The sequence below is a fragment of the Drosophila biarmipes genome, chromosome 3R, assembly GCF_025231255.1.
Source record: "Drosophila biarmipes strain raj3 chromosome 3R, RU_DBia_V1.1, whole genome shotgun sequence".
In the NCBI taxonomy this organism is placed as follows: domain Eukaryota; kingdom Metazoa; phylum Arthropoda; class Insecta; order Diptera; family Drosophilidae; genus Drosophila; species Drosophila biarmipes.
Window position 1 is genome coordinate 22,055,598 of NC_066616.1, and position 25,109 is coordinate 22,080,706.

General features: G+C 44.9%; 7 protein-coding genes across 13 annotated transcripts in view; 5 read left to right on the forward strand and 2 right to left on the reverse strand.

Moving 5' to 3' along the window:
* The window catches only part of LOC108026116 (furin-like protease 1), a 143,037-nt gene extending 140,456 nt beyond the window's left edge, over window positions 1-2,581 (forward strand). For all 6 annotated transcript variants that reach the window (XM_044091040.2, XM_017096816.3, XM_044091042.2 and 3 more), the window contains one exon: window positions 1,570-2,581. In XM_044091040.2, coding sequence (XP_043946975.1) covers window positions 1,570-2,330 — 761 coding nt within the window. In that variant the 3' untranslated portion in view covers window positions 2,331-2,581. The remainder of the gene's footprint in view (window positions 1-1,569) is intronic.
* A 534-nt stretch (window positions 2,582-3,115) lies between these two features.
* LOC108026346 (myogenesis-regulating glycosidase) lies at window positions 3,116-5,265 on the forward strand. The gene is made up of 2 exons (XM_017097251.3): window positions 3,116-4,903; window positions 4,977-5,265. Exons 1-2 carry the CDS (start codon window positions 3,130-3,132, stop codon window positions 5,174-5,176), a joined length of 1,974 nt encoding a protein of 657 aa, XP_016952740.1. The 5' UTR covers window positions 3,116-3,129; the 3' UTR covers window positions 5,177-5,265.
* Window positions 5,190-10,160, reverse strand: LOC108026345 (uncharacterized). Its single transcript, XM_050888884.1, has 6 exons — window positions 9,868-10,160; window positions 9,370-9,815; window positions 9,239-9,310; window positions 8,832-9,180; window positions 5,550-8,769; window positions 5,190-5,486 (listed from the first exon to the last, which is right to left on the reverse strand). Exons 1-6 carry the CDS (start codon window positions 9,974-9,976, stop codon window positions 5,321-5,323), a joined length of 4,362 nt encoding a protein of 1,453 aa, XP_050744841.1. The 5' UTR covers window positions 9,977-10,160; the 3' UTR covers window positions 5,190-5,320.
* A 2,495-nt stretch (window positions 10,161-12,655) lies between these two features.
* On the reverse strand, window positions 12,656-17,440 carry LOC108026302 (zinc finger protein Xfin). Its single transcript, XM_017097185.3, has 5 exons — window positions 17,218-17,440; window positions 16,852-17,162; window positions 16,716-16,796; window positions 15,132-16,653; window positions 12,656-15,066 (listed from the first exon to the last, which is right to left on the reverse strand). The coding sequence occupies exons 1-5, from the start codon at window positions 17,344-17,346 to the stop codon at window positions 12,826-12,828; spliced, it is 4,284 nt and encodes a 1,427-aa protein (XP_016952674.1). The 5' UTR covers window positions 17,347-17,440; the 3' UTR covers window positions 12,656-12,825.
* An 85-nt stretch (window positions 17,441-17,525) lies between these two features.
* Window positions 17,526-21,156, forward strand: LOC108026303 (zinc finger protein 271). The gene is made up of 6 exons (XM_017097186.3): window positions 17,526-17,717; window positions 17,791-18,293; window positions 18,359-18,616; window positions 18,755-19,604; window positions 19,867-20,415; window positions 20,483-21,156. The coding sequence occupies exons 1-6, from the start codon at window positions 17,598-17,600 to the stop codon at window positions 21,014-21,016; spliced, it is 2,814 nt and encodes a 937-aa protein (XP_016952675.1). The 5' UTR covers window positions 17,526-17,597; the 3' UTR covers window positions 21,017-21,156.
* A 91-nt stretch (window positions 21,157-21,247) lies between these two features.
* On the forward strand, window positions 21,248-22,952 carry LOC108026304 (uncharacterized). 2 transcript variants are annotated; one of them, XM_050888888.1, is made up of 5 exons: window positions 21,248-21,489; window positions 21,539-22,041; window positions 22,100-22,274; window positions 22,332-22,523; window positions 22,589-22,952. In XM_050888888.1, the coding sequence occupies exons 1-5, from the start codon at window positions 21,315-21,317 to the stop codon at window positions 22,777-22,779; spliced, it is 1,236 nt and encodes a 411-aa protein (XP_050744845.1). In that variant the 5' UTR covers window positions 21,248-21,314; the 3' UTR covers window positions 22,780-22,952. The 2 variants fall into 2 exon arrangements, with proteins under 2 accessions (XP_050744845.1, XP_016952677.1); XM_017097188.3 differs by having other exon boundaries at window positions 21,545-22,041.
* A 232-nt stretch (window positions 22,953-23,184) lies between these two features.
* LOC122817743 (uncharacterized) lies at window positions 23,185-24,784 on the forward strand. The gene is made up of 4 exons (XM_017097280.3): window positions 23,185-23,429; window positions 23,495-23,988; window positions 24,055-24,421; window positions 24,479-24,784. Exons 1-4 carry the CDS (start codon window positions 23,255-23,257, stop codon window positions 24,673-24,675), a joined length of 1,233 nt encoding a protein of 410 aa, XP_016952769.2. The 5' UTR covers window positions 23,185-23,254; the 3' UTR covers window positions 24,676-24,784.
* Window positions 24,785-25,109: the final 325 nt, after the last annotated feature.

A 25,109-nucleotide genomic window follows, 5' to 3' on the forward strand; every position in this document is an offset into this window, starting at 1 on the left:
ATATTAACCAAGCCAATACACAAACACTCACAGCAAGTATTTACCAAAAAACTTTGGCAAGTACCATGAGATGAGAATTATGTTCAACAAATTTCCAAGTGAGTTCGGTTAGGAAAACACAACAAAATTCTGCTCCGTTTCCACGTATTTTGTTGTTCTTCAACGCACACGCAGTTTTGGTACTTATTTATCCTCAAGAACCAGAATACACAGGAAACTGAACTCTGAGAAGCATAAGTAATTGCAGAAAAAGCCAAATTAATATTTAAGCTTATACTAAATGAACCGTTCAGAAGTGGAAAACCAAAAAAAAAGAAGAAAAAATAAAAAATAAAATTAAACTGGTACTAGGGCATGGGGTAGAAACTAGCAATTAAACGTATTAACTTTAAAGCCACAAAATTGTAAAATAACATTGGAACAAAACACTAAATTAATGCTTGCGATTAATGAAAGGAAACGAAATGAAATTAAACTTTTTTAAATGTAAAGAAAACAAGGCAGAAATTAAACACTTAAACTAGTGAGACAACCTCGTAGGTATGATGCAAATTGAGAATGCCGCAATTCGAAACTCAATACAATTTTTTATGTATGTTTGTGTATATATCTATAAATATAATATCTATATGAGTAATAAATAAATGCATTGAAACCGTAAAAAACGAAGAAAAAGTTGTTCAAACCATTTATTTTCGACTGAAAATTCAAAGCAGCAAGCGAAACATGCTCAAAAAATATATTTACTCTATGTGAGATGAGATGGGCTCTTCTCCACCGTATTTTATCCATACTTTCTCCGACTGCAGTTCAGAGTTCAAAAATTACCATTGAGGTTTTGAGAGTGCAGACAAGGTGAGTGTGGTTCCATCCTAACTATTGTTTTGTTCTTCTTTTTTTGGTTTAAAAGGAACGTTTCATTTCCCCGCACTGCTGAGTGACATTAACCACTTTCTAATTCGTTTATTTCGTTACGTTTTTCGTTATCTTTTTAACACAATAAAAAACTACATTCTCATGTCCATCCTTTGTGTTTTTACGGTGGTGGAGGTACAGTGAATACACCTATGCTGCCATTTTCAATCGCACACTGCTCTTATGATTTTTCTTTCCGTTTTTCCTGAGCATGTTTTTCCGGCTGAGCTTGCTTTGAATTTTTTTTGCCAATAAATGTGTTTGCCATACCATGTTTCCACGTTCGCTTTTAAAAGTGCTTTTATAAAATAATAGAATAAAATACTGTAAATTAATAATATATGTTTTTTATAAAAAGGTAATGACATAATATTAGTTTTACAACATTTTGTTTTACAATACGCAATTACCACAAAATATTACCAAGAGTCAATGATTCAAAGTTAAAGTTTTTATTTGTTTTAAGCTTTTTATACGCACAGAAAACATAGCTCATTTTGATTTTGTTTACTTTTAAATAAGCTTTAAAATCTTTCTAACCGACTAATTTCCTAACTTTCTTTTTCCGCTAAAACTGTCACTGAGGTAAATCACTTCTTAGCCAACCTGGTTCAAAATATATACAATAATTACATTTTCTCCAACCTTTCGCAGAGTGCAACGATTCCGCCTATATGTACGAGGACCTGTGCTACGATGTCTGCCCTGTGCACACCTATCCACTGGATAGATTGGCGGCGGATGAGGAGGACCTGGAGGACGATGTGAGCACGGGCCCTGTGAATCCCTACAGCAGTCCCACCACCGATCATCCCTCAGTGATGTCCAACAGCATAGACGACAAGCAGGATCCTCTGCAGGCGGAGGATCGTCGTCGTCGCCGTCGCAGTTTCACCACCGACACCCCGCTCACCCCGCTGGTGGAGACACCTGCTCGGATCTGTGCCATGTGTGACCGCAGCTGCTTGGCCTGCTATGGAGCTCTGGCCTCCCAGTGCAGCACCTGCTCCCCGGGCAGCCAGCTGCGGAAGATCTCCAACGAGACCTTCTGCTACGCCTATGTGGTTCGCAGCACGGGAATGGCCAGTGTAGTGGACATCTCGGAGATGGGTGATAGGAGCACCCAGCAATACATGACTGGCACCACTGTGCTTCTGCTGGTTTCGGTGGTTTTCACCCTGATGGGCGTGGCTGTGGCCGGGGGCATCGTCTATCATCGCAGGGCAATGGCCCGATCCAACGAGCTCTACTCCCGCGTATCTCTAATGGCCGGCGATGAAAGTGACTCTGATAACGAAGATGAACTATTCAGGGCACATTTCCTCGGCAAAAAGGCGGATGTCATAGAGTATCGCGACGAAGCGCCCAGCGAAAGGATCTCCGAAAAAGAAGAGTTCAGTCATTTGGTGCCCTAGATAATCGATTTTTATTATAAGTTACGTCATGCATTTAGCCACCCTCATAACCACCAGAAATATTATATAAATCCAAAGCCACTGACAATCACATTCTTGGCTTATATTTTGTTACACTCGACGGCATTATAGATCCTTGATTTCAAGCCAAAATAGATTAAAAGTATTAAAATCAAAAAACAAACAAAAAAAGAAAATCAAAACTAATTATATGTAATATTTATGCCTTAATAAAAAAGATTATAATTTAATTTTAATGTTTGACTGTTAAATGGGTACAATAGGAGGTGAATCACCAACATTTTAGATGACGTATTCAACAACAAATGTTTACAACTTGTTAATAGATAATAAATAATCGATGTCTTATAGGGAATCAGCACTTGAGAAATCCAAATTGTTTATGTAAAGATAAGAAGCTCTTAAAATTCATATTTGATATTCTCAGATAGCTGTTGAAGCCGTCCTTGACTTTCATAGAACCCTTGTTGAGATAGACTTATTTTGTTGTCCAATGTAGGTGAACTGCAATCTCAGCGCCAATAGCAATCAATTAGCTAATGGAAATTATAGAAAACCAGGTTGCACCCTGGCAGGGCTTATCAGCCGGGTTATCGAGGGGCTGTCCAAAGTGTTCTCCCCAGGTGAGAAATGTGTTGACAACGCTCAAGAGCTTTATTTGTATAATATGCTGACCATACCTAAGCTCTTTAGATTTTACTCGATTTCCTTATCGCGGCTATATAAAGAACCCCCACGGGCACCTGCCCGTCAGTCGTGTTTTGTGAAACGCACGAAAATGAGGCTGCTTTTACTATCTCTGCTGTTGGCATCTTGCTGCCTCTGGGAGGCGGTCAACAGTTGCGCCAGCATCGAGCAGCGCTACAAGTTCCCCAACAGCAATATCTACGTGCGGCTGAGGCGAGGTGATAAGTTACAGTACGAGCTGATGAAGGGTGAAAAATCCCTGCAAATGGTGACCTTTGACAACTTCGAGAGCAGCGCCAATCTGGTGGAGACCAGCAGCGGCAGCTACCAGCTCAGCGATGGCACCAGCACAGTGGAGTTCACCCTGGTCAAAAATGGCGTGGTCTCCGGCACAGGCAGCGATATAACCCATGTGAAGGTTTCCCGCGATCAGGTGCTGCAGGGCAGCCAACCCAGGGATTGTTTCCCCCTGAAGACGGGCACCACCCACTGGTTCAGTGGTCCAGAGCAGAAGCAGCACTACTGGCCGGTGGAGCGCCAGCGACACAGCAACTACTCCTATCTTCCCAAGGAACTGGACAACTTTGGGGTGGGAGAACGATACTGGCTGAACGGCGATGGAGTTTTCCTGTACGTGGAGAGCAACACTCCCCTGTTTATCGATCAGAATACTGCGGACCATCCGGATCAGCTGTGCCTGAGTGCCACCAGTGAACTGCCCTATGATCCGCGGGTCACCTCCGCCAAGTTCGTTTACCACGTGGCTGTGGCCAAGGATGCCAAGGCGGCTCATAAGTACGCGGTGAAAAAGTTCCACGGACAACCCACTGGTTATCCAGATGAGCGAATGGTCATGCACCCCGTGTGGTCCACCTGGGCTCTGTACAAGGCCGAGGTTACCGACGAAGTGGTTCGCGACTTTGCCAAGCAGATCCTGGACAATGGCTTCAACAACAGCCAACTGGAAATCGATGATGATTGGGAGGATTGCTATGGAGCTCTGACCTTTAGAAAGAACAAGTTCCCCGACAGCAAAAAACTGACCGATGACCTCAAGGCCTTGGGCTTCCGTGTGACCCTCTGGATTCATCCCTTCATTAACAACAACTGTACGGCCATTTATGAAGAGGCCAAGTCGCTGGGTTATTTGGTGCTGGACCACGAGGGCAGCTCCGACACGCAGTGGTGGAACAGTAAGCCCAAGGATGCGGCCATTCTGGACTTCACCAAAACCGAGGTTCAGCAGTGGTTCACCAAGCGTTTGAAGCGTCTGCAGGATGAGGATGGCATCGATAGCTTCAAGTTCGATGCCGGAGAGACCAGTTGGCTTCCCAGTGATCCAGTGCTGCAGGCCAGCAGCTCCATGGTGACTCCCCTGCAGGCGGTGGGAGATTACGTGCGAACTGTGGCCGCTTTCGGCGACATGGTGGAGGTGCGATCGGCCCAGAACACCCAGGATCAGCCCATCTTCGTGCGCATCGTGGACAAGGACTCCGAGTGGGGATGGAACAATGGCCTGCTCACGCTGATCTCGTCGATGCTGCAGATGAACCTCAATGGATATCCCTTCGTCCTGCCCGACATGATTGGTGGTAACGGCTACTATGAAAAGCCGCCCACCAAGGAGCTCTTCTTGCGCTGGCTCCAGGCCAATGTCTTCATGCCCGCCCTGCAGTTTTCCTTCGTGCCGTGGAACTTTGACGATGAGGCCATCGCGATCAGCAAGAACTTCACTGCCCTTCATGCCAGCTACACGCCCTACATCATGAAGCTCTTCAAGCGGGCCGTGGATTCTGGGGAACCCGTGAATGCTCCGCTCTGGTGGATCGCCCCCACTGATGAGGTGGCGCAGTCTATCTATGATGGTAATTTCCTCATTCTAGTTGCAGTTCTTACAACCTTAACTAACTTAATTATATTTTCTATGAATACCCGCAGAGTTCCTTTTGGGCGATGACATCATAGCTGCTCCCATCGTGACTGAGGGCGCCACTAAGCGAGATATCTACCTGCCGGAGGGCGAGTGGAAGGATGGTAATAGCGACCAGGCATACACCGGACCCACCTGGGTCATGGACTACGCTGCTCCTCTGGACACGCTGCCTTACTTTGTGCGTGTGGGATTCACACTCGAGTAGAGTAAATTCTAAATCTAGCTTTATAGCATGTATATTTTTCTAAAAAAAAAAAAACGAACAAAACTCAATAAAGTTAACTAAATACAAAATTGACACAGATAATTTGGCAGAAACCTAGAAAAACATCTTATATGTATCGTGTCCTCAAGACTCGTTGTTCGACATTCGCTTTTTGTTAGGAGGTGAAAAGTCGCCGGATCCCGACAGCGAGGTGAAGGGAAATTTTGACAGCCCATTTCTGCGAAACTGTCCATACTCCCGCTCGAATTCCATGGGGTCCTTGGTCAGGATCTTTCGCAGGTCAATGGGTCTGCAATGAAAATTATGTTTAATGGTTAATAACAATATGTGTTAATGTAAGAGAAGAACATACTCAATTTTAATGTTGCTGTGAACCCTCTCCAAATTGCTTTCGTACATGGCCAACTTGAGGGCATGCACTCGCTTGAGGGATCTTCGCCACCGCTTTCTGTAGAGCTCCTTTTCGCTGGCAAGCTTATTGCACCGTAAATTCTGGGTCCTTAGTTCGCCAAGAACCTGCTTGAGATCTCCATCGTCGGAGCCCTGGGCTTTGAGGTCGCCAATCTGCTGCTCCATGGCCGCGACGCGGACCTTAAGCTCCGTCTTCTCGGTGTAAAGCTGAAGGTTCTCCTGTCGCAGCTCTCCACTGCGATTCTCAAAGAGCCTCACCTGCGCCTCCATCTCCGTTTTTAAAAGGGCTATGTGCTCCTCCAGTTCCTTGAACTTGGCCTCATAGTCAACACTAGGCGCAATTGTTCTATTGCTGATAAAAGTTTCATCCAGATTAGCCGCCAAATGTGTTCTGGCCTCTTGGTTCTCCATCTCTTCCAATTGCTTCTTATAATGCAACTCCTTTCGGGCTAACTCCTGCTCAAAATTGTCAATTTGTTGCCTTCGCCACGACTTGACCTTCTGACTTATCGAATTGATTTCTTTTAAGGGCTGTTCAACGCTTAAATCATCTTCGGAAGTGGTTAAATTCTTGGGTTCCTTTCGAGAATTGACCACTATTTTAGTTTTCGGATATTCATCAACCAATGTGTTGTCACACACCGGTTTTGCCTTCTTCCGAACTATTTTCTTAGGCTTAGTATGAGCCACTTCCTCTGTGGCATGTAGGATAGCCGTTTGTTCAATGTTCTCCGATATAACCGTTGACTTTTTCCTGATTATCTTTTTTTTCACTGGCCTAACAGACTCCTCTTCCAGAGTTTCGTAATCATAGACCACTGGACCTTTATCTTCTAATATAACCGATGACTTTTTCCTGATTATCTTCTTTTTCACTGGCCTAACTGATGCCTCTTCCAGAGTTTCGTAAGCACAGTCCTGGGGATCTTTATCTTCTAAAATAGCAGATGACTTTTTTCTGATGATCTTTTTTTTCACCGGCTTAACTCTTTCCTCTTCCAATGTTTCGTAATCATGGGAGGGATCTTCATTCACCAAAGTCGTCCTAAGATTCTTCTTTTTAAGGATTCGTCCATCCTGTTGGCCAATTTCTGGATATATCATCTCCTCGGAGTTTACATTGCTCTCAGAAATTGAAAGAAATTCTTGGGAGCTGGTAAGTTCCACGTTCTTCACTTTTTTCGCACACTCTTTTTGGGCAGTGATTTTTAAGTTACTCTCAGACATAGAGACATACTCCTCGGGGTTCCTAAAGTCCATCTGGTTTATGTTATCCTTGGCAGACGAAGCTCTCAACTTTTTCTTTACCCCCTTAGATTGAGCAAAGGTAACATGTACATCCCGGTGTTCCGTTTCTGAACAAATAAATTCAGCGGATCTGGAATTGCCTTCCGACATAGAGAGATATTCCTCCACCTGGTGCACCGCATTATTGACTAGATCCCCTTCAGACTCACAGTAAGTAACTTCCTCGACAAAGGAGCTTTCATAATCGATGCTTTTGACTTCCTTGGGCTTACCCATTTTCTTTTTGGCCTTAAGAGGCTTTGCCAGGCCGAGCGCCAACTGGTCCTCGTAAAGAACCTCGTCGAGCTCGGCGCGACACGTCTCCTGTATAAACTTTTCGGTTTCACCCAAGGCTTGGCTCTGCGCCTTATTGACCTCCACCCAACGGGCTCGAAGGTTCAGATCGCCCTTAGATGTTTTGGGTCTTCTAGAGCCCTGGGTACTAGTGGACGTTTTTTCAAAGTCTTCCAATTCCTCGGTAATCAATTTCGATGTAGTTTTACCTTTGCTTCGTACAATAAGGGAACTTAAGTCAGTTTCTAAATCTGTGTCCATGCAATCTAAAGATTTTACAGTCCTTGGGGATCTTGGTTCCTTTCTTAGTTTTTCCCTATAGGAATTTCGTTTTTGTGGAAGCTCGTGTCCATAACTAGGGTCCTCCTCACTTCTTTCATAGCTTTCCTCTATGAAGATCATTTTTTCCACTTGTTTTTTATGAAGAGCCTGATTTCTTAATACAGAAAGACTTTCTTCGGTTAAAGGAACGACGTTTAGTTCTGTATGTGATTCCGCTTTTAGACGATGTTTGCTTTTTTTCTGCTCTGAGATTAGTTTACTAGAAGATTTTGATAGGACATCATCGGTTGTATTTTCATGTTTATTACTTCCTTCCACTTCAATGTCAGTCATTTTGGTATTCCTTATTTTACGATCCATTTGCATTTGCAGTGGAGATTCAGCATTTATCTTTTGCCTACGAAGGGACTCCAATTCGGCTTCTTTGGCTTGCCTCTTTTCTTCCAACTCAAACAAGTCTAACGAGGTAAGTTCTTCGAAATTCTCTGGATCTAGTTCCTCTAAAATCGGACTAGGATCTGTTGGTTGTTTGGTTTTTAATTGAGAAGAATCCCTAATAAGCTCTTTAGATCCATGGCACTTAATCTTGGGTTTGCCTGGCAGAGGTGTATTATGTCTTGGAGATTCCTCTGCAGTAGATTTTCTTGTAGGCTTCCGCTGATCTTTGATTTCTTTTTTTGAAAACTTTATACTAGCGGAGTCAGTTTCAGATTCACCTGAAAGGTGTTCATTTTCCTTAGGTTTTGATACTGGAGCCTCTTCACTTTTATCTATATTCAAACCCTCACGAACTACCGACGCGGAGAATCTCTGACCCAGATACTGCTCATCCTCGCTCTCCAGAAGACACTCCCCACTACTCAATCTGGTAGATTTTTTCCGCCTAATCTGAGCTTTTGGTAGATCCGCGAGTCCATCGGATTCGTGATTGTCCTCCGGAGGCGAGGATCTGTAGGATCCTTCTGAGGCTGACAGCTCGGCACCCACATTCAGACTGTTCACCGAAGCAGCTTTCAGTGACAATGATGTTTCTGCTGGATTCTTGCGATCCTTTGGCTCCCTGATAACCCCGCTGGCTACCGAAGGCGTTGGTTCCGCTGCCTCCTGACCCTGGTGTGAGTATATTGTCTTGACATCCACACTAAAAGTGTACTCCATCAGGGGCGGTTTGGGTTCCCGACCGCTGTCCGTTCTGCCAAAACGGTTGAAGGAAAAGGAGCCGTTGGTAGTGTACTTTTGCTTGTCGGAGAAGTAGTTGTCCGGAGGCAGCAGATTGGTAAAGTCCATGCGGTAGTTGGCTGTGGAATGGTAACGATGCCTATTACACAATTCATAAGATATGTGCAAATGAGTTGCCCACCTATCGCCGTTCCATTCATGTACATGTTGATGGGCAGGTAGAAGATGCGCTGGAAGTAGAGCCGCATGCTGCGCAGGGATGTCTTGAAGCGCAGCCCGAGGACATCGTTGAGGATATAGGAGTCGGACTCGTTCAGCTTCAGCTCGATGTTGGTCACATTGCCCACAAAATCGAACACCAGGATCACCGATCCGGGGTCCCTTCCCTGGTTGAGCGACTTGACCAGCCGGGACACATTCTTTAGCTGTTTCAGCTGCAGCACCACCTCAATGATGTCGCAGTCGACCAGCGGATCATTGCCCACCTGCAGCAGGCCCAGTTGCACCAATGACTGTACGTAGACGTTGGCCTGGAAAAATCCTTGAAGTAAGAATTTGACCAGCGCTCTCCAAAAGCAGTCAACTCACCTGGGACTGAAGCATGCTGGCAGTTATCGAGTGTCCTGGCGACTGCATTGGCGGTGTGGGTGGCGATTTTACCTGGGGGTTCAGAATAATTGATAATAACACTTGAAGAATGTGCCGTGCAAGCCACCTACTTCGGTGAACTGCATGAGGTGATCGAAGTCCTTGGTGTGCAGAATGGACTTCTTGATGATGGCCAGCATCAGCAGGACCTCCGGCTTATGGGAACGGAACTCGCTGCTGATGCAGATGAGCTTATGCCAGAACATCTTTAGGTGGGGTGAGTTCTGGCTGCCGCTGGTACTGAGCACCGGGAGTCCCCGTATGGGCAGGAGCAGGCTTCCCACGGTCTTCCGATCCGCTCCGCCGCCTCGGCAGGCATAGAAGGTCAACTTGACAGGACGATGGTCTGTCTTAATGCGCTTGATCCCGGCCATGTCGCACTCCCAGATGCAGTTGCTGTTAAAGATGATCTTCTCAGTCGAATGGGTGCCCTCCACTTCGAAGTCCACTGTGTTCAGCGCGGCGTTCATCACTATTTGCTCCCGTTCGATGGCATCGCGGCCCACGAAGTTAATCGCTTTACAATTATTAATATAAAGGAATATTTTTAAACATTGTTTATAACTTACCCTCGACCACATGAAGCAGTACGCAGTAGACCTGGTCGGAGTCCTTGGAGCTGGCACTAACACCATCGCTAGCCCCCACCGAGCGAGAGCCTTTATAACGTTTGACCATCTTTGTGTACGGGGATCAATTGTCGGCTAAACTACACAATTTTCGATTTGGGGAGTGTTGAACTAAATTTTAACGTGGGTGCTCGCGAGTTTATGCATTAGATTTCCGCCTGGATCCTCCTTTCTATCTTTACCTCTGGTTTTTCGTAGTTTTATATGTGGCTGTTCAATGTCAACGGATAGGACAAAGCCACTTGGATCGGTTGTCAAGGTGACGCCGGGCGATAAATATCGAGAATCAAAGGCAGGTGGTATCGCAAGTGAAACAACCCCTGAGAAGTTGGACAACCCCGTTGATGGCTTCGCTTACATGTTCTGGGTTTATTGTAAATAAAAATATTCCAAATTTAACAAATTTTTTAGTTTTTTAAATCAGCCAGCATATGATTTTGATCGATTATGAAGCTTGTAAGTTTCTTAAGGCTTTGGAGTCTTTATTTTCACCCAAAAATAATCAGTATTTGGGCCGAAACAAGAAAAGTAATGGGCCCAAAGTGGAATGTCATATCTTGTTCAACGCGGAATAAAATTCCCAATCGATTGGCATTCCCACCTAAAAATTTTATTTCTGATCGATTTTTGGAAAAAAAACGATGCTACCCCTTGTAAAAAAGTCAAAATTTTGAGAAATTTTTTACTTTTATAAATCAGCAAGAAAATGGCTGCAATTAATTGTCCAGATTGTTAGCTGTTCAAAACAGTGTGTCTCTTAAGTTTCGGACCATTTTTGACCATGTTACACCAAAAAAGGTGAAAGAAACAAATCAATTTTTGGACAAAAAACAAAAGTGTATATTTTTCACCCAAAAATAATCAGTATTTTGGGCGAAACAAGAAAAGTAATGGGCCAAAAGTGGAATGTCATATCTTGTTCAACGCGGAATAAAATTCCCAATCGATTGGCATTCCCACCTAAAAATTTTATTTCTGATCGATTTTTGCAAAAAAAACGATGCTAACCCTTGTAAAAAAGTCAAAGTTTGCGAAATTTTTTACTTACATTAATCAGCGAGAAAGTGACTGCGATTAATTGCCTAGATTGTTAGCTGTCCAAAACAGTGTGTCTCTTAAGTTTCGGACCATTTTTGACCGTGTTACACCAAAAAAGGTGAAAGAAAAAAATCAATTTTTGGACAAAAAACAAAAGTGTATATTTTTCACCCAAAAATAATCAGTATTTTGGGCGAAACAAGAAAAGTAATGGGCCAAAAGTGGAATGTCATATCTTGTTCAACGCGGAATAAAATTCCCAATCGATTGGCATTCCCACCTAAAAATTTTATTTCTGATCGATTTTTGGAAAAAAACGATGCTAACCCTTGTAAAAAAGTCAAAATTTTGAGAAATTTTTTACTTTTATAAATCAGCAAGAAAGTGACTGCGATTAATTGCCTAGATTGTTAGCTGTCCAAAACAGTGTGTCTCTTAAGTTTCGGACCATTTTTGACCATGTTACACCAAAAAAGGTGAAAGAAACAAATCAATTTTTGGACAAAAAACAAAAGTGTATATTTTTCACCCAAAAATAATCAGTATTTTGGGCGAAACAAGAAAAGTAATGGGCCAAAAGTGGAATGTCATATCTTGTTCAACGCGGAATAAAATTCCCAATCGATTGGCATTCCCACCTAAAAATTTTATTTCTGAACGATTTTTGGAAAAAAAAACGATGCTACTACCCCTTGTAAAAAAGTCAAAATTTTGAGAAATTTTTTACTTTTATAAATCAGCAAGAAAATGGCTGCAATTAATTGCCTAGATTGTTAGCTGTCCAAAACAGTGTGTCTCTTAAGTTTCGGACCATTTTTGACCATGTTACACCAAAAAAGGTGAAAGAAACAAATCAATTTTTGGACAAAAAACAAAAGTGTATATTTTTCACCCAAAAATAATCAGTATTTTGGGCGAAACAAGAAAAGTAATGGGCCAAAAGTGGAATGTCATATCTTGTTCAACGCGGAATAAAATTCCCAATCGATTGGCATTCCCACCTAAAAATTTTATTTCTGAACGATTTTTGGAAAAAAAACGATGCTACCCCTTGTAAAAAAGTCAAAATTTTGAGAAATTTTTTACTTTTATAAATCAGCAAGAAAATGGCTGCAATTAATTGCCTAGATTGTTAGCTGTCCAAAACAGTGTGTCTCTTAAGTTTCGGACCATTTTTGACCATGTTACACCAAAAAAGGTGAAAGAAACAAATCAATTTTTGGACAAAAAACAAAAGTGTATATTTTTCACCCAAAAATAATCAGTATTTTGGGCGAAACAAGAAAAGTAATGGGCCAAAAGTGGAATGTCATATCTTGTTCAACGCGGAATAAAATTCCCAATCGATTGGCATTCCCACCTAAAAATTTTATTTCTGAACGATTTTTGGAAAAAAAAACGATGCTACCCCTTATAAAAAAGTCAAAATTTTGAGAAATTTTTTACTTTTATAAATCAGCAAGAAAATGGCTGCAATTAATTGTCCAGATTGTTAGCTGTTCAAAACAGTGTGTCTCTTAAGTTTCGGACCATTTTTGACCATGTTACACCAAAAAAGGTGAAAGAAAAACATCTTTTTTGGCTCACACTAAAAATTGTATTTTTGACCCATTCTAAACGATTGTAGTTCCCTTCTACATTATACCAAATAAAACATGTCACTTTGAAAACTGCCACTTAAAAATACATATTTTATATTTTTATGAGCATTTTTATTCAAAGAGGACTTAACTCTTTAAGGACACAAATTAAGGGAATGTATATAATTGTAATGTTAACTTAAAAAAAGGTTACTGTCAATTAGAATTCTTTGAAGAAAACTTAGCTTTACAGTACTGATGATTCTTCTTATTCCTGATCCTATGCAATAAACTGCTCCAGAACCGTGCGCCTCGTAGATTCGACTGATTCGAATCCCTCCTCGTTGTGGTTCTGCTGCATCCGATGGTTCTTCAGGGCAGTTCCCTGGATAAAACGCTCACCACAAACTCCGCACTGGTAGGGCCGCTCGCCTGTGTGCCTGCGAATGTGGAGGGTCAGGTCGTTGGACTGCGTGAAGCTCTTCTCGCAATATGTGCACTTGTAGGGCCGCTCCCCGCTGTGGATTCGCATGTGCTGTTGCAGTTTGTACGATCGGGCGAATCCCTTCTGGCAAACTGTGCACACATGTGGTCGTTCGCCGGTGTGCGTCCGCCGATGGCACTGGAGGTCAGAGGAACGGGGGAAAGCCATTGTGCAATAATCACACTTGAAGGGCTTCTCCCCAGTATGACGGCGCATGTGAATGATGAGGTTTGAAGAGGAGCTGACCGCCTTGCCACAGAAGGCACACAGGAACCTTTTTGGTTCCTTAGGAGATGTGGGTCTATTCGAGAGCTGTACTTTATTAGAATCCTTGCCATCGGGTCCATGGAACTTCTTCAAGTGAGCTGTCAGTCGATCCTTGCGGTTGTATTTCCTTGTACAAAGACCACACTGAAATACCTGGCTCTCGGGCTTTGGTTCTTCACCTGATGTCTCCTTAGACTCATCTAACTCTTGATCCTCGAGCCTTTCATGCTGCAGCTGCATGTGATGCAACAAGTTACATTCCCACATGAACTTGTAACCACAGCGAGTGCATACGAACTGCTTTTCCCGGTTCTCACACTGCGTCTTTTTGTGGTGAGAAATGATTTCGGGGCAGACGCTCTTGAAAATACATCTATCACAACCATCGGTGATCTTCTCCATGCGGTGCATGGCCTGCTGGTGTTGGTAGAGCTCGAATTTCCGAGAGCACTTCAGTTGACACATTCCGCAGGTGTAAAAATCGGGGGCGCTAGGGGGTTTAGAGTGTGTCCTAGCTTCATCATCATCAGTCTCCGAATCCTCCAAATCCATCTCGAAACCCAGCTGGTTGGTAATCGAGTAGTTTTGAAGTGAGGATATGTCGTGGTGACTACCTGCGGGCATGGTTTCCAAATGCAAGCGCAGAGCAGCAATGGTGGGAAAGCTTACACTGCACACTCGGCACTCCACTTTTTTCCGACCTCCAGGATTCATGTAGGAATCCAGAATTGCCTCTGCATAGGGCAGCTGACTTACACTTATTCCATGACGAGCGATATGCTGAAGGAGATTGGCCCTGCGATAGAAGCGGCGTGCACACCAACGGCACCGGAAGATGTTCGATTCCTGGCCGTGCATGAGGGTGTGACGTGTGAGATCCTTCTGCATCTTAAAGCTACGCGGGCACTTTCCACACTGCAGGTCACCTTCGGCTTGAGAAGCATCATCTGGGACTGGAATTTCTACATGCTGATGGTAAAGGCTTATGTGAAGCTTAAGGTTATCTTTCCAGCGAAAACGAAGCGGGCACTTGCGACACTGAAATATCTTCTGCGCATTGTGACAGAGAGTTCTGGAGTGTCGATCTAGCAAGGATTCGTTAACAAATCTAGCTTGGCAAAGGGTGCATGCAAGGAATGCGTCCTCCCACTTGTGCTCCGCTAGCTGATGAGCATACAACTGATGCTTTCTTCTCACAGCCGTGCTACACAGATTGCAAGAATATCTTTGCGCTGTTTGATGCTCCTCCTGCTCAGACTCAGTGTCAGTCTCGCTGCTGTCGATATTCAGTTCTAGACCAGCCTCATTTGTGATAGAAATAAATCGATCCAACTCGAGTTCCTTTTGTACATCGGCCATAATCCGTTCAGCAAGTTCGATTCTATCTAAAGGTGTTTCCAGTTCGGGATAGAAAGCCCTCGAGGCACTAGGAATATCTCTATCTTCTGAAAAACTTAATCCATATTGATGAGATCTCATATGAGTCCTCAGATCAGTTATCTTTGAGTGAATTGAGAGGCAGATCATGCACTGAATCTGCTTGCAACCATGGGGACGACTAAGTCGGGTGAGAGCCAGGCCTTGGTCAACGCTTGGAACTATATGGTGCTCCTTAACTTCAGATTGTTCTCCCGCATGTACTTTAAGGTGAGACTTCAGGCCATCCTTTCGGTGGAACCTGCGGTGGCAGTGTGGACAGTCAAACTGGGCTGCCGACTGAGGTTGATGCAGTCTCTTGTGACGATTGAGATCTTTGTGCCAGTTAAATACCTTAGAATTAAAGTTGGAAAAAGGGTTAGGAAGATTTTGATAAGTGGTCAGAGATTGACTGTTACCTTTTCGCATTCGCTGCACTGCAACTTGGTGGTCCCTTGTTCATCATCTTCCTTTTTGCTATGATGGGTCTTCAGATGTCTCTCATAGTTATTCTGCCAAACGAATCGGATACTGCAACTCTGGCAGTGATATCGGGAGTGTTTCTTGGCGCAACGGTGACGGCGGTGTTGTTGCAGAAGGGCTTTGCTGACGAATCGAGCTTCACAATTCTCGCAGGGACAGGGAAGATCGGTGAACCCATCGGCATGCACGGTCTTTTGGTGCTGCATCAAAACTGTGAGTGTACTCGCAACCTCTCCGCACAAGAGACACGTGAATGTCTTGTTTTCCTCTTCGCTCAGCTCTGTTTCGGAATCAAAAAGATCCAGCTCTTGACCACTTTCAGTGCAGACGTTGTAATAGCGATCAAAGTCCTGGACTTCGAAATCCTCAGCTATACGGGCGGCCAGATCTGAGGTAGTGCAGTCCAATCCATTAGGATAAAAGGCGAGAAAGAAGGAGGAATTGAATTCCGGACTAATGCCATTTAAATCGTGTTGGTGCGTGATTAGGTGACCGCGAAGTTGCGGCAAACTGGGTAGCGCAGCATCACACAATGAGCACATAATCTTCTTGGATACAATCTTGTCCTCGAGCCGATTTGAGCACGCGTGGTTTTGCAGGTTTTCCGGCCACATAAACTTCCCGGGACATTTACGGCAGCGATATCGCTTTAACTTGCTTTGGCATTGGGTGCTTAGGTGTTCGTTGTAGAGTGTTAGGCAGAGGAAACCCACCTTGCAGAAACTGCAGCGCTGCCAGGGAAGCGATGAAGCGGATTCAGAGTGTTCCTCCAGCGTGTGCCTAATCAAGCGATGTTTGCGAGCGAAGAACAGATTGCACACAAAGCAATGATATTTTGTATCTTTGCTTTCAGGCTCTTCATCGGAATCACTGAGGGCCAACTCATAGCCATGGAAATTTACAATACAGGCAAACTTCTCCAAATGCCCTTCGCCTATTTCAGCGCAGATCTGCTGCTTGATAGTGTCAAGGTCGCAAGGAAATCCGGGAAAATGCTCTCTGACTACATCGCTATCTTTTCTCAAATGGGCTAAGCTCTTCACGTCCACATGAGTCTTGATGTGAAGTCGAAGCTCCTCCATTCGATGGCAACTCAAACCACACAATTTGCATTCGATTTTCTTCAACTTGCCGGAACTATAAAGTCGCTCTGCGAAGCGCCATTCTTTTCCCGACTGGAGAGCCCTCCATTTGGCCTCGCGCTTCTTGTGACAGCGTAGGTGAAACATATACTTGTCCTTCCGCAGAAAACCCTTGCCACAAGTTTCACACACGAACGAGGCCTGCTCGAAGTGGATCTTGGCATGGCGCTGCATGTCGCGGTACCACGAAAAGGTCTTCCCACACACCTCACAGGCGTGGCGGCCATCGCTGGTCATCGACTGGTTCTTGGATGGGCCTGGTGGACGTCCTCTACGCCGCTTGACGGGGGTTGCTTCGGGTTCAGATGGTTTAACACTGCGAGGGACATGGACTTTAGTTTTGCCATTCAAACGAAAGATTATACAAATTTAGCTTACTCCTCATCTTCGCTCTCCACTGCCAGCTTGACTTTTCGCGAACTTCGCCGCAGATGATACGTCTTCTTGTCCACCTCATCTCTATAGGCAAATTCGTTGTTATTAGAGCTCAAAGTACAAATTGGAGAACACCTACTCATCACTCTCCGCTGCGTCAAGGATATCATCCTCGCTGGCACTTTCCGGCTGCCATTTGATGTCCATAGCCGCCGAGTCCACAGCCACCTCGCACTTGTTGCCCTCGTCCTCGAGATCCACCTCGGTCTTTATGTTCTGCTCCTCGGGAATGTCGATGGGAATTTCATCCAGACACTGCCTAAAGCGAGCCAACAGCTCTACATTGACCCGTTTGGCCTGCTCCACGAACGCGTGGGCACTCTCCAATCTCGTCCAGCAATCGGGGCACAGGTGCTGCGGCAGGCCATCATCCGAGCTCTGCAGCTGGGCCTGGAGTTGGGATAAGGTTAGCAATGCAACAAAGCATCGGATTAAAGCCACTCACATCGATTTGCGTGAGTTCCTGGAGCACATCATAGTAACTTTTGGAGGCGTCTCCGTCCAAGCAGGTGGACAAGGGCAGCAAATGGCCATTTTGCAGCGCACAAGTGCGACAAATGTCAGTGGGCAGCATTTTTCTATATTGCCGGCAATTAACTCACTTTACTCATCGTCGTTTAATTAAAAAATAAATAAAACTTTGCACAAATCAAGGAAATGCAACAAGAGCCTTTTTAGTATGACCGTTGCTCGCGAACAGCTGGGGTTCGCTAGAAAACGTCATTTTGCAACACTTACCAATCAGCTGTTTTTTTCAGTTGACAAATCAGACACCTTTTGCTGTTAAAAACTTCTGCCAAAAACGTTGAATAAATGTGTTAAACGATGACACGGACTTGCAGAATATGTGGCGGCGACGACGGTCGCTACTGGATTGAGACGCCCGTGGAGAAGTACGCGGAGAAGACCTTCGGCCAGCTGCTGCTCGAGCTAACGAGCATCGAGGTGGGTCAATTGTCCTTTTGTCATCCAATTGCCGCCCGCATTGATGCTAATTTCCCTTAAACGATCCTAAAAGGTGGCCACGGCACAGGCGGAGAAGTTCCCACAGTGGCTGTGCAATGAGTGCGCCGACAAGCTGGAGAGCGCCTACGACTTTGTTCTGAAGGCGCGCCAGACGCATGAGCTGTGGCTACAGAAACTAGGCGACTCTGTGGACGGCGACGATGAAATGGAGGGCACCAAGGCCTTGGAGTGCCTCCGCGAGACACCCATACACCTGTTCGACATAGAGGGCGTGACCATCAAGACCGAGGAACTGGATGCCACGCATCAAGTGGCCAAGGCTGATCCTCTCGTGCGCACGCGCTTTGTCAAGCGGAGCATCGTACACTTCAGCGATTCGGATGACGACCAGGACGATGTGCCCCTGCGCCAGCGGAAGATTTCCTCCTCGCTCTGCGCCTCTGAGCCGGCCAAGCAGAATGTCTGCGAGCTGTGCAACAAGGCCTTCAGATATGTCACCAATCTGTATCGCCACAAGCAGAGGGACCACGGTATTCTCGGCAAGAATGGAGAAGAGTGAGCTAGCTACTCCAATTTATAGTTGATTTTTAAAGTGCTTATGTTATGTTTCCTCCACTAAGCTACGAAGAAGACTACTACAAATGCGACCAGTGCGAGAAGACATACAAGTACGTAATGGCGCTGGTAAAGCACAAGCACAGCGAGCATGGAGCCAGTCTCCTGCCCTCCAAGACTTCCAGGCGAAAGCTACCCGGAAGGCCATCGACATTGCCCGAAGATGCCAGTCCATCTAGTCCAGCTTCCACCTCTGGCACCTCCACACATCGCAGCAGGACCAACAACGACACCCTAGTGCACAGCATAATCAAAGCAGTGGAGTAAGATTATTGTAATTACTCATTATGCGGGTTGATCCTAGCCGGAAATCTTTTGTTACCGCTAATTTATGTGCCCACCACTTTCTGCCCGCATCTTTGCTAGACCTTAATTATCTTTTTAATTAATCTCTTGTCCAGACTGTCGGACGAGGATGGCAACAGCAGCGTGGACAACTACTACAAGTGCGATCAGTGTAGCAAATCCTACAAGTACATAGTCAGCTTAATTAAGCACAAACACAAGGAGCACTCTGACAAGCAGTCTGACAAGCAATCGGATTCAGAGGACGATAAACCTCTGGCCTCCACATCAGCCTCGGCAATTGCAACACCTCCTAAGCCATCGAGGATCAACCGAAGAGTTGATGGCTTCGACTACCACCGCTGCGAGCCGAATGGCGCCAAGGAAATAAAATGCATGATCTGTTTGCGCCGGTTCACCAAACTGCGTGAGCTTAGGGATCACCTGCAGGCACATCCCACTGATTTCAGCTTCGATGCGCATGGTGAGCCCATTGAGCGCATTGCCGAAGGATTTTTCAAGACAGCCGTGGAGTCTACTGCGGAGGGCTTGAAGCGGCGCATCCTTAGGGATCTAAGGATGGGCGTCTATGGGCGCTACTACTCCATCACAAATCAAGCCCGATACGAGATGACACTGGACAGCTCGGATACGGACAGTGATGGCGATGGCGAGTCGGATGTTGTTATCCGACGAAGCTACTCCTGCGAGCTGTGCGACTCTCCAGAGGCAAGGTGGCCGCGCAAGTACCTCTTGCACCAGCACCACCGCAATGAGCACACCTGGCTGGACGCGCCACATGTCTGCCAGCGCTGCGATTCGCGGTTTCTCAGTGCTCAGCTGCTGGAGCATCACACCAGCCAGCTATGCCAGAATACCCTGAAGCGCTTCATGTGCGACAAGTGCCCCCAGCGATTCTTTTGGCGCCGGAATCTCCGCGCCCATCTCGTCGAGCACAAGAGCAAGGTGAGGAGCTGTACATATCAAAGGACAATTAGAAGTTGTCGATCCCAAAGGACCTGTTAGCATTAAATCATTTTAATTTAGTTTGTTACATATTTATTTTTAATGATTTTACACCATACAATATAAATGAGATTAGATTACAAAATCTTCAGAACTAAAAGAACACAAGTTTATCTTTTTATTGAATTGATTCATTTTTCAAGGGGAATCCTATTTAAAAATCATAACAGAATACATTTTAATTTGTTTTAATCCATTTCAGCAAGAGACCTATCCATGCGACCAATGCTCCCGGAGCTTCCAGGACAAGAGCGCCGTAACTAAGCACAAGCTGATGATGCACCGGGACAGCAGCATGCAGCTCATGCCTTGTCGCTGGTGCACTCGCACCTTCTACCGCCCTGCCCTGCTGTACAAGCACTTGCAGAGGCACGGGTTCACTGGTCAGGATCTGCCTCTGGCTGAAACCCTGCTGGCGGATGCCTCAAAACCGGCCGGGCCGAAGAGCATCCAATGCAAAATGTGTGACATCCAGTTCATCAGCGTGGCGGACTTGCGAAGGCACATATCCATGCAGGGCCACACTGATCAGCCATCGGCCTACATGATCAGCACTGCAACTGGTTTTGAGCTCCTGCTGGAGGATACGGATGACAGTGATGAGGAGAGCACGGGCAGATCGTACACTTGTGACCTTTGTGATCTGAATTTCCGACGGCGAAGAGAAATGAGTGAGCACCAGTATTCGCTGCACAGCTTCGACAAACTGCCACATTCCTGCGAGCACTGCATTTTTAAGACTGTCGATAAGGTAGGATAGTAATTCTTATTATACAATTTAATAGGCTGATTACTAAACGAATTCCATCTACTTACAGCATATGCTGGATCAACACCTTCGCACTCAGTGTATGAATACGGAAAAGAAGTTCGTCTGCCCGCGCTGTGGCTACAAGTTCATGTGGGAGGAGAACCTGACCCAGCACTTGGCCACCCAGCATCCCAAGCAACCCACCGTTCCAGAGCAGCAGCCATCGCTTAGGCGAAAGCGGCGCTTCCGCTACCAGTGTCCCCATTGCTGGCGCTCCTTTGTCGTGCAGCCCAGCCTGGAGAAGCACATCCGGGACATGCATGTGGCCAAGAAGAATCCGGGCAAGAAGTATCTCTGCTCGCTGTGCGGCCTGGAGTCGCTGACGCCCAACAAGCTAAATATCCATATGCGGCGCCACATGGGCGAAAAGCCCTTTAAGTGCGATCTCTGCGACATGCGCTTTACGGTCCACTACGAGCTGAAGGTTCACCGCCGGAAGCACACCGGCGAAAGACCCTACCAATGCACCTTCTGCGCCAAGGACTTTGCACGACCCGACAAACTGCGGAGGCACGTCTTCATACACAATGTCAAGTCATAGAGTAATTATTTTAAGGCTATTTGAAAATTGATTCAATAAAGCTAAGATTAGAATAATTCCGTAGGTTCTATTAATTAATGAAAGCATAAAAATATTAAAGAATCATCCAGCTTTGGTGATGTATAATTGAAATGCAATTCCTCTCTTAAAAGTTGAGTATCTGTAAAATGAACAATGACGTCACGGCCTTTAAGAGAGAACTCTTTCGAGCTTTTATTCGGAGAAGCATTTTGTGGTCCAGTAACCACTTGGAAGGCACTGGTATCAGACGCTAGCGCATCTAGACAACGTTAATATAATGACAGAACCAGCCACTCCGAAGTGGGTTAGCAAAGAGCTATTCCACGGCTTGTTAGAGCAGAATAATACAAATTTCAAGGCGATACTTAAATTCGTGCCCACATCGGCGATCAGTAAAGGGGAGAATTATTTGACGATCGTGCTACGTATACAGATTGAAATGCAGCTGAAAGGTGAGTAAGAATGCGGAAATCGCTTGATAAATGTGTAACCAACGATAAGATTCAGATGACAGCACTGAAGATATCAGCTACATACTGAAGATTCCCTTGGTGCCGGAAGGCGAGGATAACGATTTTAAGGATATGTTCGTTTCCGAACTGGACATGTACGATCATCTGATCCCAGAACTGGAAGACCTGTATGCCAAGAGTACACCAATCTCACCGAAATTCAAGCCGGTGCATCTGAAGTTTCCAGGGAATTCGGTGAAGAGCGACTACATTCTTCTGGAGGACCTGCGAAAGAAGGGGTACAGGAATGCCGACAGAACTAAGGGCTTGGAGCAATTCGAAGTGGAGGCAGTTCTCAAGAAGTTGGCCCAGTGGCATGCAGCCTCCGCGAAAAGAGTCGTCGAACTGGGGGAGTACGAACAGGGTATTCGCGAGAGTTACTTCACGGCCGAGCACCAGAAATTGCTGGATGAATTTAACATTAACTTTAGTATGCCCTTCCTGGAGTGCATGCAGAAATATAATCTGGATCCAGGACAGCTCGTCCTCATAGTGAGTTTTAAAGAAATATTTAATAACAGTTATTATAATAATCTTTCTTATATTTAAGAGCAACTACACCTCACATTTGACGGATTTAAATATAGAGTTCGGCAAAAACGATCCCATGGAGCTGAGTGTGCTAAACCATGGCGATTTTTGGTGCAATAATTTTATGTTCAAGTATAAGGATAACAGCGAGGTGGAGGATGTTTGCTTTGTCGATTTTCAACTGCCTAAATTTGGTAACCAATTGATTTTTCAAAAAATAATAACTAATTTATAGGGACTATCAAATTTAGGTACGCCCGCCCAGGATTTATTTTGCCTGCTTATGACGTCCCCCAAATTTTCTATCAAGCTGTATAAGTTCGATCACTTCATAGAGTATTATCACCAGCAGCTTGTGGATCACCTCAGCCTGCTCAACTACAATCGGAATGCTCCCACACTAGCTCAGTTTCACAGCCATTTGCACAGATACAGTCTCTGGGGTAAGACTGGGGTATCCGAAGCGTTTATCACTGGGAATCCAAATGCAAATCTCTCGTAATTTCAGCTTTTATATGCGCACAGCGAATGCTGCCTATAGTGCTGCTCCCGCCCGACGTCGATTCAAATATAGGCAATGTCATGGGGAACTCGGAGGAGGCGATAGCATTCAAGCGTAAGATGTTTCTCCTGCCGGCTTACGTGGATCAGATCAAAGTCATATTGCCTTGGCTCATAAACCGGGGTTACATAAGATAAACAGAGTGCAAAGATAAACAGGTTCTAACTGCGTTCAATAACTTAAAAAAAGTATTATAATAAATAGTTAGTAAGTCACAAAACTGAAAAATGTAAATAATAAAGGGCTATTATTAATTAAACAAACATATTTTGCAATTTAATAAATATGTTTTATCACTAAAAAACAATAATTACTGCTTGTCAAACGATTTGCCTATATAATAATGCCTTCTATGGGGCTCTATTTTGGGGGGATTACCAGTAAAATGACCCATTGTGAAATCAACAAAAGGCAAACGCTTTCTGCTACCAAAATATTTGGAATGTTATTAGAAAGCTTTGAGAGAAGATCGAGAGCTCTATGGCACTTCGAAAGCTCCTCACTGATATAAAAATATCTAATTCTCAGTTTTCGCCAGTCAACGCAACACCGTCAAACGAGGCGTATACGTGTTCTGTGTGTTTTAATAATAAGAATCCCCGATTATCTACAATGGCTGATAGTAAAGTACCCGATTGGGTCACTGCGGAACTGTTTGAGGATGTTCTCAAATCGACTGTGGAGGGGTTCTCAAAAGTTAGGAGTTTTAGGGCGGAAAGTGGTTCCGCTGCGGGCGACAACTACGCCACCATAATGCTTCGGGTGAAGATCGAAGTGGAGCTGCAAGGTACTTTGAAGTGATAGTGCGCAGGGAGCTTTATTGATTCCGATCGATTCATTTCTGCCCCACAGATGGTACAAGCAAACAGGTGTCGTACATGTTGAAGCTGCCACATCAGCTGGAGGTGTACCAGGAAATGATGAGGCACACCAATATCTTCGAAATCGAGCGCACCATGTACAATGCGGTCGTTCCCGAGATGGAGGCTCTCTATAAGGCGGCGGGTGTGCAGGTTACTTTCGGGGCCAAGAGCTACGAGCTGAAGAACGCCAGGAGCGAATACATAGCCCTGGAGGATCTGTGCCCAAAGGGTTTTAAAAACGCCAATCGTCTCGAGGGACTCGATCAGGCGCACACGGAGAGGGTTCTCCGTAAGTTGGCCCAATGGCATGCGGCGACCGCCGTGAGAGTGGCCACCAAGGGACAGTATCCGGAAATCGTTCTGAAGGGCTTCTTTCAGGAGGAAAACAAGCCGATGATAAACGAAATGATGAACGGCATGGGGGAGATATTCCTGAAATGCTGTGCCACCTACGATGGCAACGAGGCGTACATAGACAAAGTGGTAGGGTCTAAGCATAATTTTCATGAAACTTAGTTTAACACAAGTTCTCTCATTAAAACCATTTAGAGAGCTCTGAAGCCTTTGGTAATCGACGAGATGTTCAAGCTGGCGGAAGTCGATCCTACGGATTTTAATGTTCTGAACCACGGCGATTCCTGGTCAAATAACATTATGTTCCAATACGACGAGTTTGGAAACATCAAGGAGGTCTATATGGTGGACTATCAGGTGGCGAAGTACGGCTCTGTGGCCCAGGATCTGTTTTACTTCCTGATTTCTTCCACCAAGCTGGAGGACAAGCTTAGCAAATTCGATTACTACATAAAGGTGTACCATGATAATCTAGTTGAGCATTTAAGAATTCTGAAATATTCCAAGCCACTGCCCAGCCTGCGGGACATTCACAAAGAGTTATTCAAATATGGCCTTCTCGGTTGGTATATCCTAGAAGAGCTGTTCAAAGCAGATTTAATATTATATCATTTTTCAGCCTATTCCGTGGCCACAGGAGTAATGGCAGCTGTACTTGTTGATCCAACGGAAAGCGCCAGTTTTGAGAACTTTATTAGCGACTCTCCCGAGGGAGTGGACTTCCAGATGCAAATGTACAATAATCCCCGCTACCGGAAACACATTCAGGTTATCCTGCCCTGGCTGCTTAATCGCGGCGTCCTGGATATCAATTAGGAACTTACCTCCACTTATAATTTAATAAGATGATAAGGCCCTAGGGGGTCGGGTTTTAGCATCTTGTTACTTTCCGTTTAAAAGTATTAAACGCAGTTAACCTTTTTTACATTTATGGTATAATAATTTTTTAATGATGTTGTTGTGGAAAATAATTTGCGATAAAAACGAACTGTCCTTATCCAAAGAGGTATCAAAGTTTGGGTGCGCGGTCGTTTGCTTTACCTCTCTTATTCCCCTAATGTTGGGACATAAACAACCCTAATTCTAAGGTCTTGACTCAAAACCATCTAAGCTATATTTTTTCATATATTTCTAAGTATGTATTTATGTACGATTTGGATAAAGTCACAAAATAAACAACAGAATCAGTGAAAATGAAATAAGAAAAGCTTGCTCTGCAAAACAGAGAAAAAGCCCCTTGTTCTACGGAC

What these genes read in the sequence shown, in the direction of transcription:
- LOC108026345 (XM_050888884.1), bottom strand. Translation starts at nt 9,976, where the DNA reads ATGGTCAAACGTTATAAAGGCTCTCGCTCGGTGGGGGCTAGCGATGGT. An exon ending in CCAGCATGCTTCAGTCCCAG is followed by an intron (nt 9,181 to 9,238) that starts GTGAGTTGACTG and finishes GGATTTTTCCAG; the next exon opens with GCCAACGTCTACGTACAGTC. An exon ending in CACAGCAACATTAAAATTGA is followed by an intron (nt 5,487 to 5,549) that starts GTATGTTCTTCT and finishes TTTTCATTGCAG; the next exon opens with ACCCATTGACCTGCGAAAGA.
- LOC122817743 (XM_017097280.3), top strand. Translation starts at nt 23,255, where the DNA reads ATGGCTGATAGTAAAGTACCCGATTGGGTCACTGCGGAACTGTTTGAG. An exon ending in GATCGAAGTGGAGCTGCAAG is followed by an intron (nt 23,430 to 23,494) that starts GTACTTTGAAGT and finishes TCTGCCCCACAG; the next exon opens with ATGGTACAAGCAAACAGGTG. An exon ending in AGGCGTACATAGACAAAGTG is followed by an intron (nt 23,989 to 24,054) that starts GTAGGGTCTAAG and finishes AAAACCATTTAG; the next exon opens with AGAGCTCTGAAGCCTTTGGT.
- LOC108026302 (XM_017097185.3), bottom strand. Translation starts at nt 17,346, where the DNA reads ATGCTGCCCACTGACATTTGTCGCACTTGTGCGCTGCAAAATGGCCAT. An exon ending in GTGGAGAGCGAAGATGAGGA is followed by an intron (nt 16,654 to 16,715) that starts GTAAGCTAAATT and finishes TGTCCCTCGCAG; the next exon opens with TGTTAAACCATCTGAACCCG. An exon ending in AGTGCAGCGAATGCGAAAAG is followed by an intron (nt 15,067 to 15,131) that starts GTAACAGTCAAT and finishes TTTAATTCTAAG; the next exon opens with GTATTTAACTGGCACAAAGA.
- LOC108026304 (XM_050888888.1), top strand. Translation starts at nt 21,315, where the DNA reads ATGACAGAACCAGCCACTCCGAAGTGGGTTAGCAAAGAGCTATTCCAC. An exon ending in TTTTCAACTGCCTAAATTTG is followed by an intron (nt 22,275 to 22,331) that starts GTAACCAATTGA and finishes TATCAAATTTAG; the next exon opens with GTACGCCCGCCCAGGATTTA. An exon ending in GCACAGATACAGTCTCTGGG is followed by an intron (nt 22,524 to 22,588) that starts GTAAGACTGGGG and finishes TCGTAATTTCAG; the next exon opens with CTTTTATATGCGCACAGCGA.
- LOC108026346 (XM_017097251.3), top strand. Translation starts at nt 3,130, where the DNA reads ATGAGGCTGCTTTTACTATCTCTGCTGTTGGCATCTTGCTGCCTCTGG. An exon ending in GGCGCAGTCTATCTATGATG is followed by an intron (nt 4,904 to 4,976) that starts GTAATTTCCTCA and finishes GAATACCCGCAG; the next exon opens with AGTTCCTTTTGGGCGATGAC.
- LOC108026303 (XM_017097186.3), top strand. Translation starts at nt 17,598, where the DNA reads ATGACACGGACTTGCAGAATATGTGGCGGCGACGACGGTCGCTACTGG. An exon ending in AGCATAATCAAAGCAGTGGA is followed by an intron (nt 18,617 to 18,754) that starts GTAAGATTATTG and finishes TCTCTTGTCCAG; the next exon opens with ACTGTCGGACGAGGATGGCA. An exon ending in TCGTCGAGCACAAGAGCAAG is followed by an intron (nt 19,605 to 19,866) that starts GTGAGGAGCTGT and finishes AATCCATTTCAG; the next exon opens with CAAGAGACCTATCCATGCGA.